The sequence below is a fragment of the Haliotis rubra genome, unplaced genomic scaffold (assembly GCF_003918875.1).
Source record: "Haliotis rubra isolate DU_JTF1 unplaced genomic scaffold, ASM391887v1 Scf160, whole genome shotgun sequence".
NCBI classification, from domain to species: domain Eukaryota; kingdom Metazoa; phylum Mollusca; class Gastropoda; order Lepetellida; family Haliotidae; genus Haliotis; species Haliotis rubra.
In genome coordinates this window covers 460,368-473,790 of record NW_025765559.1, presented here as the reverse complement: position 1 = coordinate 473,790, position 13,423 = coordinate 460,368, and the positions used below count along the sequence as shown (strand labels likewise).

Sequence of the window (13,423 nt, the reverse complement as noted above, 5' to 3'; positions counted from 1 at the left end):
CTCACATCCCAGACATAGTCTGTCATACAGACCCTGAAGCAAATATATTCAAGAAATCCCACGCAAGTCTAGAAAATGTGGCAAGATTTCTGAAAATGAAGAAAGTCTCAGGGCTCCATTTTATTATATTTGGTTGGGTTTTTTTTCACTTTAAGCCTTTTTTCTGTAAAATATGTTCATTTCAGAACGAGTTGTTAGTCTAATCCCAGACATAACGTGCGTTGTTAACACACATACACCCTTACATCCTCACATTAAATTCCGTTGAGATTTGTCTGTTTTCCTTAATTAAGTTATGTCCATTAAACTATTAAAGGGATGTTTCAAGCATCGCTAACACGAACGTCCAGGCGTCCAGTCTTCTGTTTGTCTAGCTGGACGTATTAATTAAATTATTTTGGAACTCTGTTGCCCTTTCCGTGTAGTTGGTTTGTTTTCAGCTTGTGCTGTACACGCTGTATGCGCCATCCAATGTTGTCATTGTGTCACAGTTATTGGAATTTACCCGTCAATATGTAAGACATTACGTTTCGTTTCTACGTCTCATGTAAGAAGAATTTCGAACATACATGTATACAGAAAAAGGAATCGTTCGGATGACCTTCTGTTAAGTGCTTTTCAAGAATTTATTGCTTGTCCTACATATGATTCATGGTATATGTCAAACTATCATACAATAGCTCCCAATTAAACATTCTAGTTCTGCTCGATTCACTAGCTCACTTCTCATGCTGCCATCCACTTGATTGTATGGTCCGACTACGAATATGTACTGACTATCGAGAATTTCCATGCGTTAGTCCGAACCTGGCGGGGCTCCACCAATACCCTTCACCCTCCCCCAAAAGCACCCCTAAAACCAAAACAACAATAATACAAATACAAAACAAATAAAAACAAACACACAAAAAATACCCCACCTCATACACCTCACGGAATATCGGGGTTGTTCCCTAATTCAGAATTAGTATGCTGTGCAGAATTAGATATCTGATCAATTATGTAGATCACGTGATACTGTAGGTCTGTCAACATTTGCATATCGCTCAATGGTTCCCTTTAAAAAACATGATCCAAGGAGTCAAAGTATAGTTTATCTTCACAGTGAAACATTGCTATGTAACGAAATCCTTTAAGGCACCACCCCGTCTCAACCGTTATCAGCAGGACCTACAATTAACACTATTTTGTCTCGAACTATGAACAACAAATCTACATATGCTTGATGGCTCAAAGAAGGTCGAAATCGGCCTCACCACGACAAACTTAGTGAGAACAGTTAACTGCATTTCCATTGCAAGTAGTCAGGCCCTAGTCATGATGTTTCAAGGAGATTAAATCTTGTTTTCAAAAGTTATTTCATTTTTTCTCAAAAGCTCTTTTCCCTCAAATCATCTTCGTTGAAATGATATACCTGAACATCCGCATTCAGATTAGTGTTACTCAGTGAAACCCTCATACCTTTCTAGTAACAGATTTCAAAGCACTGACTTAAACCCAATATCACCAGAACAATTGTGAAAGTCATCAAATTCCTTTCCATTATATTCTTAATCCAGCTTTTCAATATCACCGAAGTCTTTCGGCGTCAAAGGGGATCAGCCGCTGATTTTCATTTGCGACCATTTATTTTCCGCTATCATTGCACTTTTACACACACCCGAACAGCGCGCGTGCAACATAATTGATAATGTTCTTCGAGTCCACTATTGGATAAACATCAATAACGGCTTCAAGGCGGTTAATCAATAAATCGTCAACGTTCGAGGTAATCTTGGTGCCTGAGCGGTATTGCCAACCGACCGACTGGCTTTGGTACCCTTCAGACACGTGAAGGATCGGCGAATACCTTGAGAAAAGAAACAATTTGGATAGTATGTTTAGGAAACATTGTCAATAAGTGCCCCCGGCTGTTGACAAAATGGCGGCTTGCTGTGGCCGGTTCTCACGTCTGTTGAGCAAGGTTGCCCGGATGGTGGCTCAGCCTCGCTTTGAGTGCGTCGCAGATGAAACAGACGGCACTGAGAACATTTGTCTCTATCCTGTCCCCAGCTTGAGCAATTAGTGTTGCTCGGAATTGGGTTGAACACAATACGACGTCTGTTTTAAGATAACTTGTATGCGAACTTTGTAATCCATTAACAATAAACATGGCGGATGGGCGACCCACAGAGGCGAGTCATTCTTAGACCTTGCGTGCAACTCTCACAACACAAGTTATTAAGCTCCCGTGAATTCACAACTGGGGGATGGTTGGTAAAAAAACAAGCAACAAAAACGTATAGACGGATTAAACTGAACAACAAACGGAATGGATACTGATCGTGTTAAATGGATCCATGATAGTGGTATCATGATAAACCTAAGAAGTCTTTGGATAAACATAGATGGTTATTTAAGATCAGCTCAAATGTATGGAAAAAAAACACCCAAAATACCCAAAGGCAACAGAAATTATCAGTCTATAGATGTTCCTTTCGCAAAATATTTAGAAACAATGGAAAGATCACACTCTTAGGGGAGTTATTGAATATTTTCATCACTGAAAATAACAGACTTTGGCACTTTGTACCTATTAATCTACTTGATCCCATCTCGACCTGACATCACTTTGAATATGGCTTCGTCAAAGGTAGAATTAGTGGTCTTGACCACAAGTTTGTCAATGTCCAACCTGGTCACTTCAAACCAGGGACTTGACAAGATATAGAAATGATGAGACTGGGTGTTGTAGGTTTAAATATGTAACCGGCAAAATATGGAGGATGGTGGTGGTCAGTTTCGTTCTTATTTCTCCACGCCAACTTTTTGTTGCTTGTCCTTTAATGTCCGGTGATAATTACTTTTATCAAAGGTCTTAACAAGGAAATAGGGTTGCGATGTACACTGAAGACTGAATACATTACCAACAATGCCAACGCCGAGAGATTAACGTCAAATGCATGTATGAATGCTCTCGTAGCATTTACAATTTCAAGACCGTGATTGATATTAAAATGACCAAGTTCGATTGGGCTCATTGTGGTTAACTTAGAACACTACGAAAGTTACACATTTCTTGTTTATGTGTTCATTCTAAAAATAGTATATATGTCTTAAGATTAAACTTAATTATAATGGCAGAAAGAAACAATTGTTTCCACTTTCATATGTATACATGTTGCTGATGTTATTATAGATATAAGAAGTATAATAACAATAATAGCAACGTATATTCTGCAGATCCTGAAACAATATCGAGGACTCCTGCTGGTTTCAAGGTCAAGGCTATTTAAATCTGTAACTTGGCAGTAATAGATTAGATTGTCTTCTAGTTATATTTGTTTGGATTAGGTTACAGATAGTTATAGTTCTCAGTGATGTACTATGTCAGTGTGAAATATATCTATTGGCAAAATAAAAACCTTGTGTTTTAATTGAACTACTGACACGGTGATTTTCAGTATTATCATTTAATTAATAATGTAATTGTTTTTTTCACTCTCTTTAACTTGTCTTCAGAGAATCCTTCTTTCATGCTTCAGTCAATCTCTCTCCGTGTGGTAAGTTCAATACGCTTGCTCATTTATGCTGACTCCACAGATATGTCTTTTTTTCAATGACATGTAATTCACTGCCAATGATGTGTCATAAAATTGATGACATATCAGTTCAGGTATAAACAATCACACAGTAAGCTGAAATATACAAATACAACACCCTATTTGTACGGACTCCGTTTAGTGGAAATCTTGAAATTCCGACGATTTCCTAGGGAAATACAGTTGCAAATAATTAAACGGAACTTTGTTAATCCCGACTGTTGAATTGAAAAACTATTGTGCGGATTAACAGTGATCTTCGTTTCATAGGGGCGGTGGGGTAGGTAGCCTTGTGGTTAAAGCGTTCGCTCGTCACGCCGAAGACCCAGGTTCGATTCCCCACACGGGTACAATGTGTGAAGCCCATATTGCTGGAATATTGCTAAAAGCGGCTGAAAACCATACTCACTCACTCTTTTTTCATAGATAAGCTATGTTCATTTTCGATCCAATCTAATGTTAAATTTTGTTGCATAAATTGACATCATTTGTAGACCAATACATGTGCACAACTATGTCTTCAGTGAAGGCAACTGATGACGACTTAGTACAGCTTACATCAAGGGAAATAACTCTTATTTGAACTTGCAACTTTGTAATTAACATATACTATTATTGTTATACTAATGTTAAAAGCATGTATTTAAATCACTTAAAGCACAAAAAACGACACGGCACCATACTATGTTAATAAAATTCGTGTGCTCGTGATGCCAATGGTTAAAAAACTGAATGATGATATACCTTCTTTTAAAGATACAGTGAATCAATTTCGATTTTAACGATGCATTCAGATGAAAGCTACCTGATCAGTTTATCATCTGTTACAAATCCTTCCGTTGTCTTGTACATCAAGTGTTAGACAAGTCACATACTACGAGGCTTAAAAGAGTAATTATTGGAACAAACGGAGTCGAAAATTTCTAATTAAAATGACCCAAGTGTGTACCTACTACGATAATTGGGAGTCGAATTATACCTGTAATGATGGCAATACAAACTTCAAAGCAGAATGGAATGTTCTCCGTCACGAATAAAGCTCCGCTCTGTGATATATTGTCTTGTTATCGGTAAACCTTTCTTTGTTGCCTTTCTCAATAAGTCTGTCTCCTACGCCCCTTAAAGTCTCATGTGGCGACTCTTTTACAGTCTTGAGGAATCACTTTCGAATTTCGGGCAAATGTAATCCAAGAAAACTTGCTTTTTATTGGCCCGATTCAATGCCTCTACGTCATCAATGGAACAGGTTAGCGCGTGAGGTTAGACGCTGGTATCACGCGGCACGAGCGCACGCGCTGAAGCAGACGAGATCTTTGCGAGCAGACGACAACTGAGAATGGATTGGTCGCTTGACTGGCCGAATGGGCTCCGCAATCTTCCATGGTACCGGTCAGTAGATCTTGTTAATAATGTGTTTTTATGTAGTACAATATACAAACAACTTAATGATGTATCTTTATTGATGAAGTTATGCAATCATTACAACAGTATGTTTGAAATATGTCGCAGTTCCTGGTCGATTTGTTGTAACAAAATTATCGTTGATGTCAATTTAAAAGATGTGGTGTTTTATACAATAAAATGCATACTTACCACGAACAAACTGGAAGGGGGTCTTGTTAATCCATAGCAAGTCCTATCACTGTAGCGATCCGCTGAGGCGAAATGTTTACAACAAACTTCGTTTTCTATAACAATGCAATTCATGGTTTTTATAAACACACAAAAAGGTCCTGGTAAGCGACAGCACCTGTCGAAAACATTCATATGTTTCCATTATCGTGTTCAGTCAAAGGAAGAATTTGCAACAAGGAATAAGTCATATTTTTTGCTATGTACATCATGAAAGAAAAACAATGAGCATGTTAGCTCGTGAAACTAATGTGAAATATACATGATACATATCAGTGAAATTGACATCGTCGACTTTGATATAGCTATGCCACGAGTCGTAGATTTGAAATTGACGTAAGACTGATTTGAAATAGACTGCACTGTGTTCCCCAGTCACACTCGAGTAGATAGGTATAAATTTGATAGAATCCGTGCACAATTATACCACTGTCTGTTCCTATAGGTAGATCTAGTACATTTCCCTCGTGGAACAGTAATTGCGAAATAATCGCTCTGAAAGATAACGAAATGCGTTTATAAAAAGGATGTAGTTTTGACAAGCATTCGTGCATAATTTGCATGTTTGTGTTGAAATGAGCACAACATGTTGTTACTGTGCAGTCATATGTGATAATGTCTTTGCTAATCATGCGTCCTGAATAGCTAAATATTTTATATAGTTGTCAATTTCATTGGTTTGATGCGAGGTGATTGGATTCTGCACTGTTCAAAATATGAACATTTAAAGTAGATTTCTGTTCTCAATAATACTTTTTCTTTTTCATAATGTTTTGATTACTATTTTAGTGGCATTTTGGTCAGTTAAATTGACTCGTATTGTTTTAACTCTTTGTTTTATTGGTGATGGTATATTTCTCTGGACTGCGAAAATATTTTATGTTTAATGTTTATAATTGTTTTCAAAATGAATCTTTCGTGAAAATAGTCACTACTAAACGCTTCATGCTATGACGCAGTCGTCAATTTGTGGTGAAGTTCCCATTTGAAATTTTCAAATGATATAATCTGTATGAGCACAGCTGGTTGCTGTTTGTTGTGAATAGGGATGCTGTTTGTTATGAATAACGATGCTGTTCGTTATGAATAGGGATACTTTTCTAAAGAAGACGTGTTTCACGCCTGCAGTGACGCTATGCTGATCATATTGTTTGGAACATAACCAAGTGATATATTTTTCAAAGTTATACGTGCTGACCTATGTTAAATAATAATAATTATTTTTGTATTATAATATTTTTTTATAATTAAATTACATTTAAGATTCAGACATCCTGAACGATATACCTCCTTCTTATGTCTTTCTGCAGAGGAAATAATTTTATCATGCCTCACCGTCTCAATTCCACTATTTTATTAGAGGCGTAGATATATCCTATATCATTACGAGTTGCTTGGATAGTTTAATATGCCCTATTGACACATTTCGTTGTTATCGTGGTAAAATAGTAGTTCAGTAAGCCCGGATTATACTTTTATGTCATATTCCTTTATTCTGCCAGGTCAAATCGTGGTTATCTAAACATGACCACTGACTGAATACTTGACCAGTGGGCGCTACGGGTTCACAATGTTACAGCCAGGAACAATGTTGCCTTTGTAAATGTCGGCAAATCTTGGCCTTTTCTTTGGACATGACCGCAACAAACAATTATGCTTGAAACCCGAAGATGTTCATTATGACCCAAATCCAAATCTACTATCACCGTGAAATACTAAGATAGCGACATCAAAATGTAATACCCATGTGTGCATCTTAGCTATGGACACAAACACAGCTCCTTTACATAATGTCGTGGTATTTCAAATGACATTCTCTGATTTATGCATATTTTTTTTAATTCAACACACAAATTTCCAGGTAGGAAAAATATTTTCTGCATGAAAAAATCAATTGAAGTGTCGTGGGCATTCCTTCAGATATCCGATTATTGAAGTGTACAGTTAAAGTTTGTGTACATTTTAACATCGTCAGGCATTTTAACAATTAGTATGTATAATCTGTAATTATATACAGCTACTGGGTTGCAGAACACTTCAACGGTTCAATATGATGCAAAACGTCTCGAGAATCCGGCAAAACAGATTCCCGGGGAGGGGGATGGAGGCCCAGTGAAGGTGACAAAATATTGGACCACTTAAAACACATAATATGAAGGTACGGTGTTTTCATACCTCCACAACAAAATAATAGATACTGCGAAACGCGTGAAGTGAAAGTAAACCTACAAAACAACAAAAATATTGTGCAAAACAGCTGCTATGAAAGTAAACAGTTATACATACTCCCAAAATACCAGATAGTGCAATACCCACACTATGAAACTCAACTGTGGTACATACCTGAGAAAGAAACAGAGGTGAGGTGAGGTGAAATTGGGTTTAACGTCGCGCTGGAGAATATTTCGCTCTTATGACGACGTAGAAAGAAACAGAATAGATAGTACAGTGCAAAACAATTACTATGAACGAAAACTGTTATACACACCTACAAAACAGACAATTACATGATACAAAACACTAACATATGAAAATAACCGTTATATATACCTACAAAACAGACAGTTACACAATACAAAACACTAACATATGAAAATAACCGTTACACACACCTACAAAACAGACAATTACACAATACAAAACACTAACATATGAAAATAAACTGTTACACAAACCTACAAAACAGACAATTACATGATACAAAACACTAACATATGAAAATAACCGTAACACACCTACAAAACAGACAATTACACAATACAAAACACTAACATATGAAAATAACCGTTACACAAACCTACAAAACAGACAATTACATGATACAAAACACTAACATATGAAAATAACTGTTACACAAACCTACAAAACAGACAATTACACAATACAAAACACTAACATATGAAAATAACCGTTATATATACCTACAAAACAGACAATTACACAATACAAAACACTAACATATGAAAATAACCGTTATATATACCTACAAAACAGACAATTACACAATACAAAACTCTAGCATATGAAAATAACCTTTATATATGCCTACAAAACAGACAATTACAGAATACAAAACACTAACATATGAAAATTACCGTTACACACACCTACAAAACAGACAATTACACAATACAAACCACTGAAATATGAAAATAAACTATTATATATACCTACAAAACAGACAAAACACGTCTAATGATATATAATAAGTAATCACCTCCATGCTTACAGTGTGTCAAATACTGAGATAAATAAATGTGATGCACTTGACAACCACTGTTCATCCCTCACCTATTAACGGTTGTCTTCCTTTATCGCGACACAAAATATGGCAATGTTGATTCAGAATAGGTGTATGTGTTATTTGAGATTTAAAATCAAACTAAGACAATAATAAAAGAAGACCTTGGGCTGGGAATTGGTTTCTGATAAAGTTTGCTCTCTCTGCATGCACATGAAAGTTGCTTTACAATGCAATATGGTCGTCATACAAATCGGCATTGTTTCCGCTGATAGGGAATCTTGTAATTGTTTAATGTGAAACAGCTATCACGCTTTTGTCATAGTTAAAGATTTAAGAAAAGCGTGGCAGCATAATGCCTCTACGTTTTAGTTTTATTCGTTTTCCCTGAAACATTTCAAGTACTTGGCAATAAAGTGATAATTGCATTTTCGGATTAATCAAGGAAACTACTGAATCATTCACAGTGAGAGAATTAGCAATTAGTTTCGTCGGATCAGACGGATTTGGTGATTCCTGGAAGTTTTCATAATTTGTGTGCGATGAGATTTATCAAGTTAGTTTTAGCGTGCTACATGTCGAATTGTAACATGTTGATTGGAGAAGCAAAATATACAACCAACAGATTGGGGTGGGGGTGGTGGTGGGGTGATGGGTCGCACATTTATGCATATTTATCATGTGATCGAATAAACAGAATAAGGTTCCTTTCATCAAATGTAACACATTATTTTTCTAACATTTTGCATGGAAACTGTAGGGATGTTTTGGTAATGCGCTGGGAGAGGCGTGTTCTGTTTCAGTTCGGTTCAGTTTTGGTAGATCCATTGAGTCACAAACAACTACTTGAACATGTGGTAATAATAGTGAAACAAATGCTAATAAACTACACATTGGTGTTACATTCTATCGTTTACAGTTTCAACATTAAATGGAATCAATTCACTTGTTTAAGTTTCCGATGTAAATAATATGTGGCACTTCTCCGTTTTATTCCATCCCAAAATCGCATTGCACAGTGCCTTGTTACAAGGATAGTATAAATGCGTGTCTCTGTTATACTTTGCTATCACGTTCCCCACTCTAATTTTGATTAATCATACACGTCTACCCATTATTACTCACAGTTTTATGTGAAATAATTCTTTTTGTTGACACTCGGCCCGAAATAGTTTCAACTTGATGCATCTATGTTACTGAAATAAATGCGTTCCGTTGTGTCTGTGTGCACGTTATGGTTTATTCATATGAAATCTGTGAGACTTGTTGATGCGACTTTTTATTTTTATAATGTTTTTCAGATCTTGTTTTTGTCATATTTGTACATTTATCTACATAGCTTCATCTATTTGAAAACAAAAATATGCTACTATGCACCCACTATACATGGCTTTATTGAATTGGAAATACACATTAGGTTCTGTAAGAAGATATCTATTCATTTGTTATGATACCGTACTCAAATGTTTTGTCGAACGGCAAAAACAGGCTATTGAACAACGCTTCTCTGCCATCTGTGTGGTCCAAGTAACCAATATCGGTATTAAAGATATCGATCGATTTGTTTGAACGGAGATGAACCTCATCTTTAAACCTACAACAAAGACGTCCATGAAACAGTACCATACAAAGCGTTAACACAGCAAGACGAGGCTAGTTTTAACGTGTGAAGTTGCACCAACGTGAAGTGACATGTTCTGTTGCCAAATACGACACGACTATGATGCGTAGTATAGGTGATATCTTAGTACTAAGGTGGTGAAACCTACATTTCACACGTCCTTGAGTTTCTGATACTTTCATACATTTTCAGTTGTATTTCAGGATTTTACATGAAGTATTTAAATATAGTCAGTTCATGGACTTGGTATTGTATTTCTGAAAAAGCATAGTTCGAGATAAAAATAATGTTTTTGTTCTGTGTCAGCTCAACGTACTGCTGTCAAGGTGATTAGACAAGGGTTTAAATTTCATATTCGATTATGAGATAGTTTACATTTTCCCCACCGAGGCAAATCTAATTATTTTTAACAAATATTTTAATACTGAAATATAAACTTGCGTTCTCCTTTCAAAATATTAATACAATACCATTGTTTAAGGAAAATCAAGTTTTCTGGATAGTCAACTTCTTTATTGCAATGAGTGCGACGTTTCGGTGTAGGTACAAGCACTTGCTTGATAACGGTGCTTTTCCTTCATCTTCACAACTTCTAAAATGCATCTCAAACAAGTAGTACCATCTTTAAACTGCTTGAAATAAGGAACTTAGAATAAATGTTTGCAAATACACGTTCGATTTGTTCAGACAAGAATCTGTTGTAAGATTCAGATGACTATACTTTCAAAATAAACTTTATTATATTGTAGCTGTAATGTATTGTAAACTATCTATGTTAATTTTTCCTGTCCTGAGTTGCTTTCATCACAACAGAGAAATACTATCACTGGAAAAAAAATAGATTGTCCACTTATCATTGAAGCCATTGTCCTGGGTATATACATGGTATCAGCACCACAGAAATCTTAAACATAGTGTATTATTTAGTGACCGACCTTGTATTGTCGACGATATAATAGGCTAAGTCTCTCTATTACTGACGCGCGTGTCGCCACTTTGTTTCCAATTTGTCGTATATCAAACTTTGACAGCTGCAATCCAATGACACCCTAATATAGGGGGATCTCTAAGTATGTAAATAATGTAGATAAGTACCGGTGATCCCCCAGGCCTACCGGTTGACTGCAGTAATAGAAGGCACGCGTCCCTACAATAGCAATTAAGTCCCAAGGTGCCCCTCGTTGACACTCGTAATTGAGAGGGTTTGCAAAGGATGTGGGCCTCAACATGAAATGGACATTCTTCTTCCGCGTCAGTGTGTTAGTTTCAGACAACGGCTATCAATCAAGAGCTGATATGAAATTAACATTTATCCAGAAAGGGAGTGTACAAGTCAAATTCGTATGTAGCAACTTAACTTGTTCATTTGTAAATTGTGTCATTCTGAAATTGACATGAAGGAGGTGGTGACCTGTTGACATTGGTACATGTACATGAAATCTACATTTAATGTTAACGTGAACATCAGTGATTGTTAGGTACGTTGTAGGAACTGTCTTGTGCTCATTGTAACTGACAATACAACAGGATTTGTTTACATGTCCATGATTACAACTGTTACTGATATCGTTTGATACAAACTGTTTACATGTACAAAGTTATGAAACAACGTTGATCGAACTCCTAAAACGTAATGTTTCCTTAAATCCTATCTTATATTGTCGCGGCAAAATGTTCATAGCTTGTATCGAAATAACCGAATACTCAACATAGATTCAATCTTCTTTGACTTAAGGAAGTGTCTCTATATCTAAGAGGAGCGTTTAAGTTCAACACAGTTGGTCTTCACATGGTACTTACTTGTACATTTCATTTGTCACAAGATGAAACACACTACACATCGTTGTATTAGATATTGTATATATAGTATCGTAACACGTTATCTGCACGTCAGCTGAAAAGTATCGACCCGCAAGACACTCAGGAACAAATGATATACCTTGTTTGGTTCTCCTTATCAGTCAATATTGTCCAGCAGGATGTAGGAGACATGGGAACATTAAGTTCATCTACCTTAAGAATAATGCATGCGCAGAACTCAATAATGTTTAGTTTCGATAAAGCGGATTAGATATTTTAAACTGGTGCGTATTATTTTGAAGTAGAGACATTGGCTTACTTGATATACCAACACGCATTTCCTTACAGAGTTACAGAGTTACCAGAAACATTGACTCATGGGTGGCCGCTAACTAGATGGTTATGACGGAGTCCATTTTAGATTTCCTCGTCTTCTGAATTCGGCGAAATGGCGCTATAAAATAAACTAACCAAACCTACTTAGCTAAACACTAAACATAGTAGAATAATGCCAAATTTCCACCAGACAATTCAAGAAATTGGTGTTTTCCCATATACACTTAAGAACGACGTAATAGATTATGTTGATTCGTTTTGAAAGACATTTTAAACAATACCTGCCATATAATATTATGATAAGACTTAGCCAATATGGTGAATCAAGTACGCATATTGTTACACAACGCATCACATCCGAGTTTACCTAGATGTATCAAGTGTTGGCGTTTCTTCTGTTTCCTTTTTTATATGCATGCAGCTGATTTTGCTTTTTAAAATAATTTCAATATCCATCCCATGAATTACAAACAATACACAAATATATTTCCGATGGTTTTCGGTCAAACATGTATCAGCGGAACACGGAACAGACAATGGAAGACAAGAACGTGTCAAGCACAGAATTCATGATTTGATCAGCGTAGTCATTAGTTTATCTGTTAGAATTCCTCGTAATGTTGACATTAAAAGGGAATTCCAATAGAAACATACCTGTGTTCTTTCGTCAAGATTGCAAAGTTTGAACTAACCAACACGTATGTATACGTATGTATGTGAAGCGTGTGAAATGTATCACTGTCAACAAACAGGCTCATTTAACTCGCAGACCGCCAGTACATATTCATTGTTGACAAGTTAAATCCCCTCGACATGTATTTTGTTCGTATACATAAATTACAAAATGCCTACCGGGTTCTACTTTAGTTTGATCGGCTCATTTATTACACTTAGTGAGAAACACGAAAAAAGACCATGAACTGAAAATACCAAAATTTGTCATTCAGGAGCAAATATGAAAGGCTACCTATCCAAACCTAGGTTTGATTAGCATTTAAAATAATGTTTATAAAGACCACCGAAGGTTGCAAATCCTTCTGTCTGGTTTTGCGTGTACATATTTCACACTTATGACGTTTGAAGATTATCTTTATGACGTTAAGTAATGTCATTTGGCGTCATAGTGAATTAGCATCACGTTCACTCGTCTTCTGCAGCCTCAGGGAGACGAACAATGTAAAGATTTCCGCATACTGTTAAAATGTTACAAAC

General features: G+C 36.2%; 1 protein-coding gene and 1 long non-coding RNA gene across 2 annotated transcripts in view; one reads left to right on the top strand and one right to left on the bottom strand.

The window, feature by feature from the left end:
• The window catches only part of LOC124271455, a 55,377-nt gene extending 49,790 nt beyond the window's left edge, over window positions 1-5,587 (bottom strand). Inside the window, exon 1 of the long non-coding RNA XR_006897041.1 lies at window positions 5,175-5,587. This is a non-coding gene — a long non-coding RNA (uncharacterized LOC124271455). The remainder of the gene's footprint in view (window positions 1-5,174) is intronic.
• LOC124271454 (T-box transcription factor TBX2b-like) overlaps window positions 4,839-13,423 on the top strand; it is a 107,895-nt gene continuing 99,310 nt past the window's right edge. Inside the window, exon 1 of the mRNA XM_046706609.1 lies at window positions 4,839-4,970. Within this exon, the coding sequence (XP_046562565.1) occupies window positions 4,918-4,970 (53 nt within the window). The 5' untranslated portion in view covers window positions 4,839-4,917. The remainder of the gene's footprint in view (window positions 4,971-13,423) is intronic.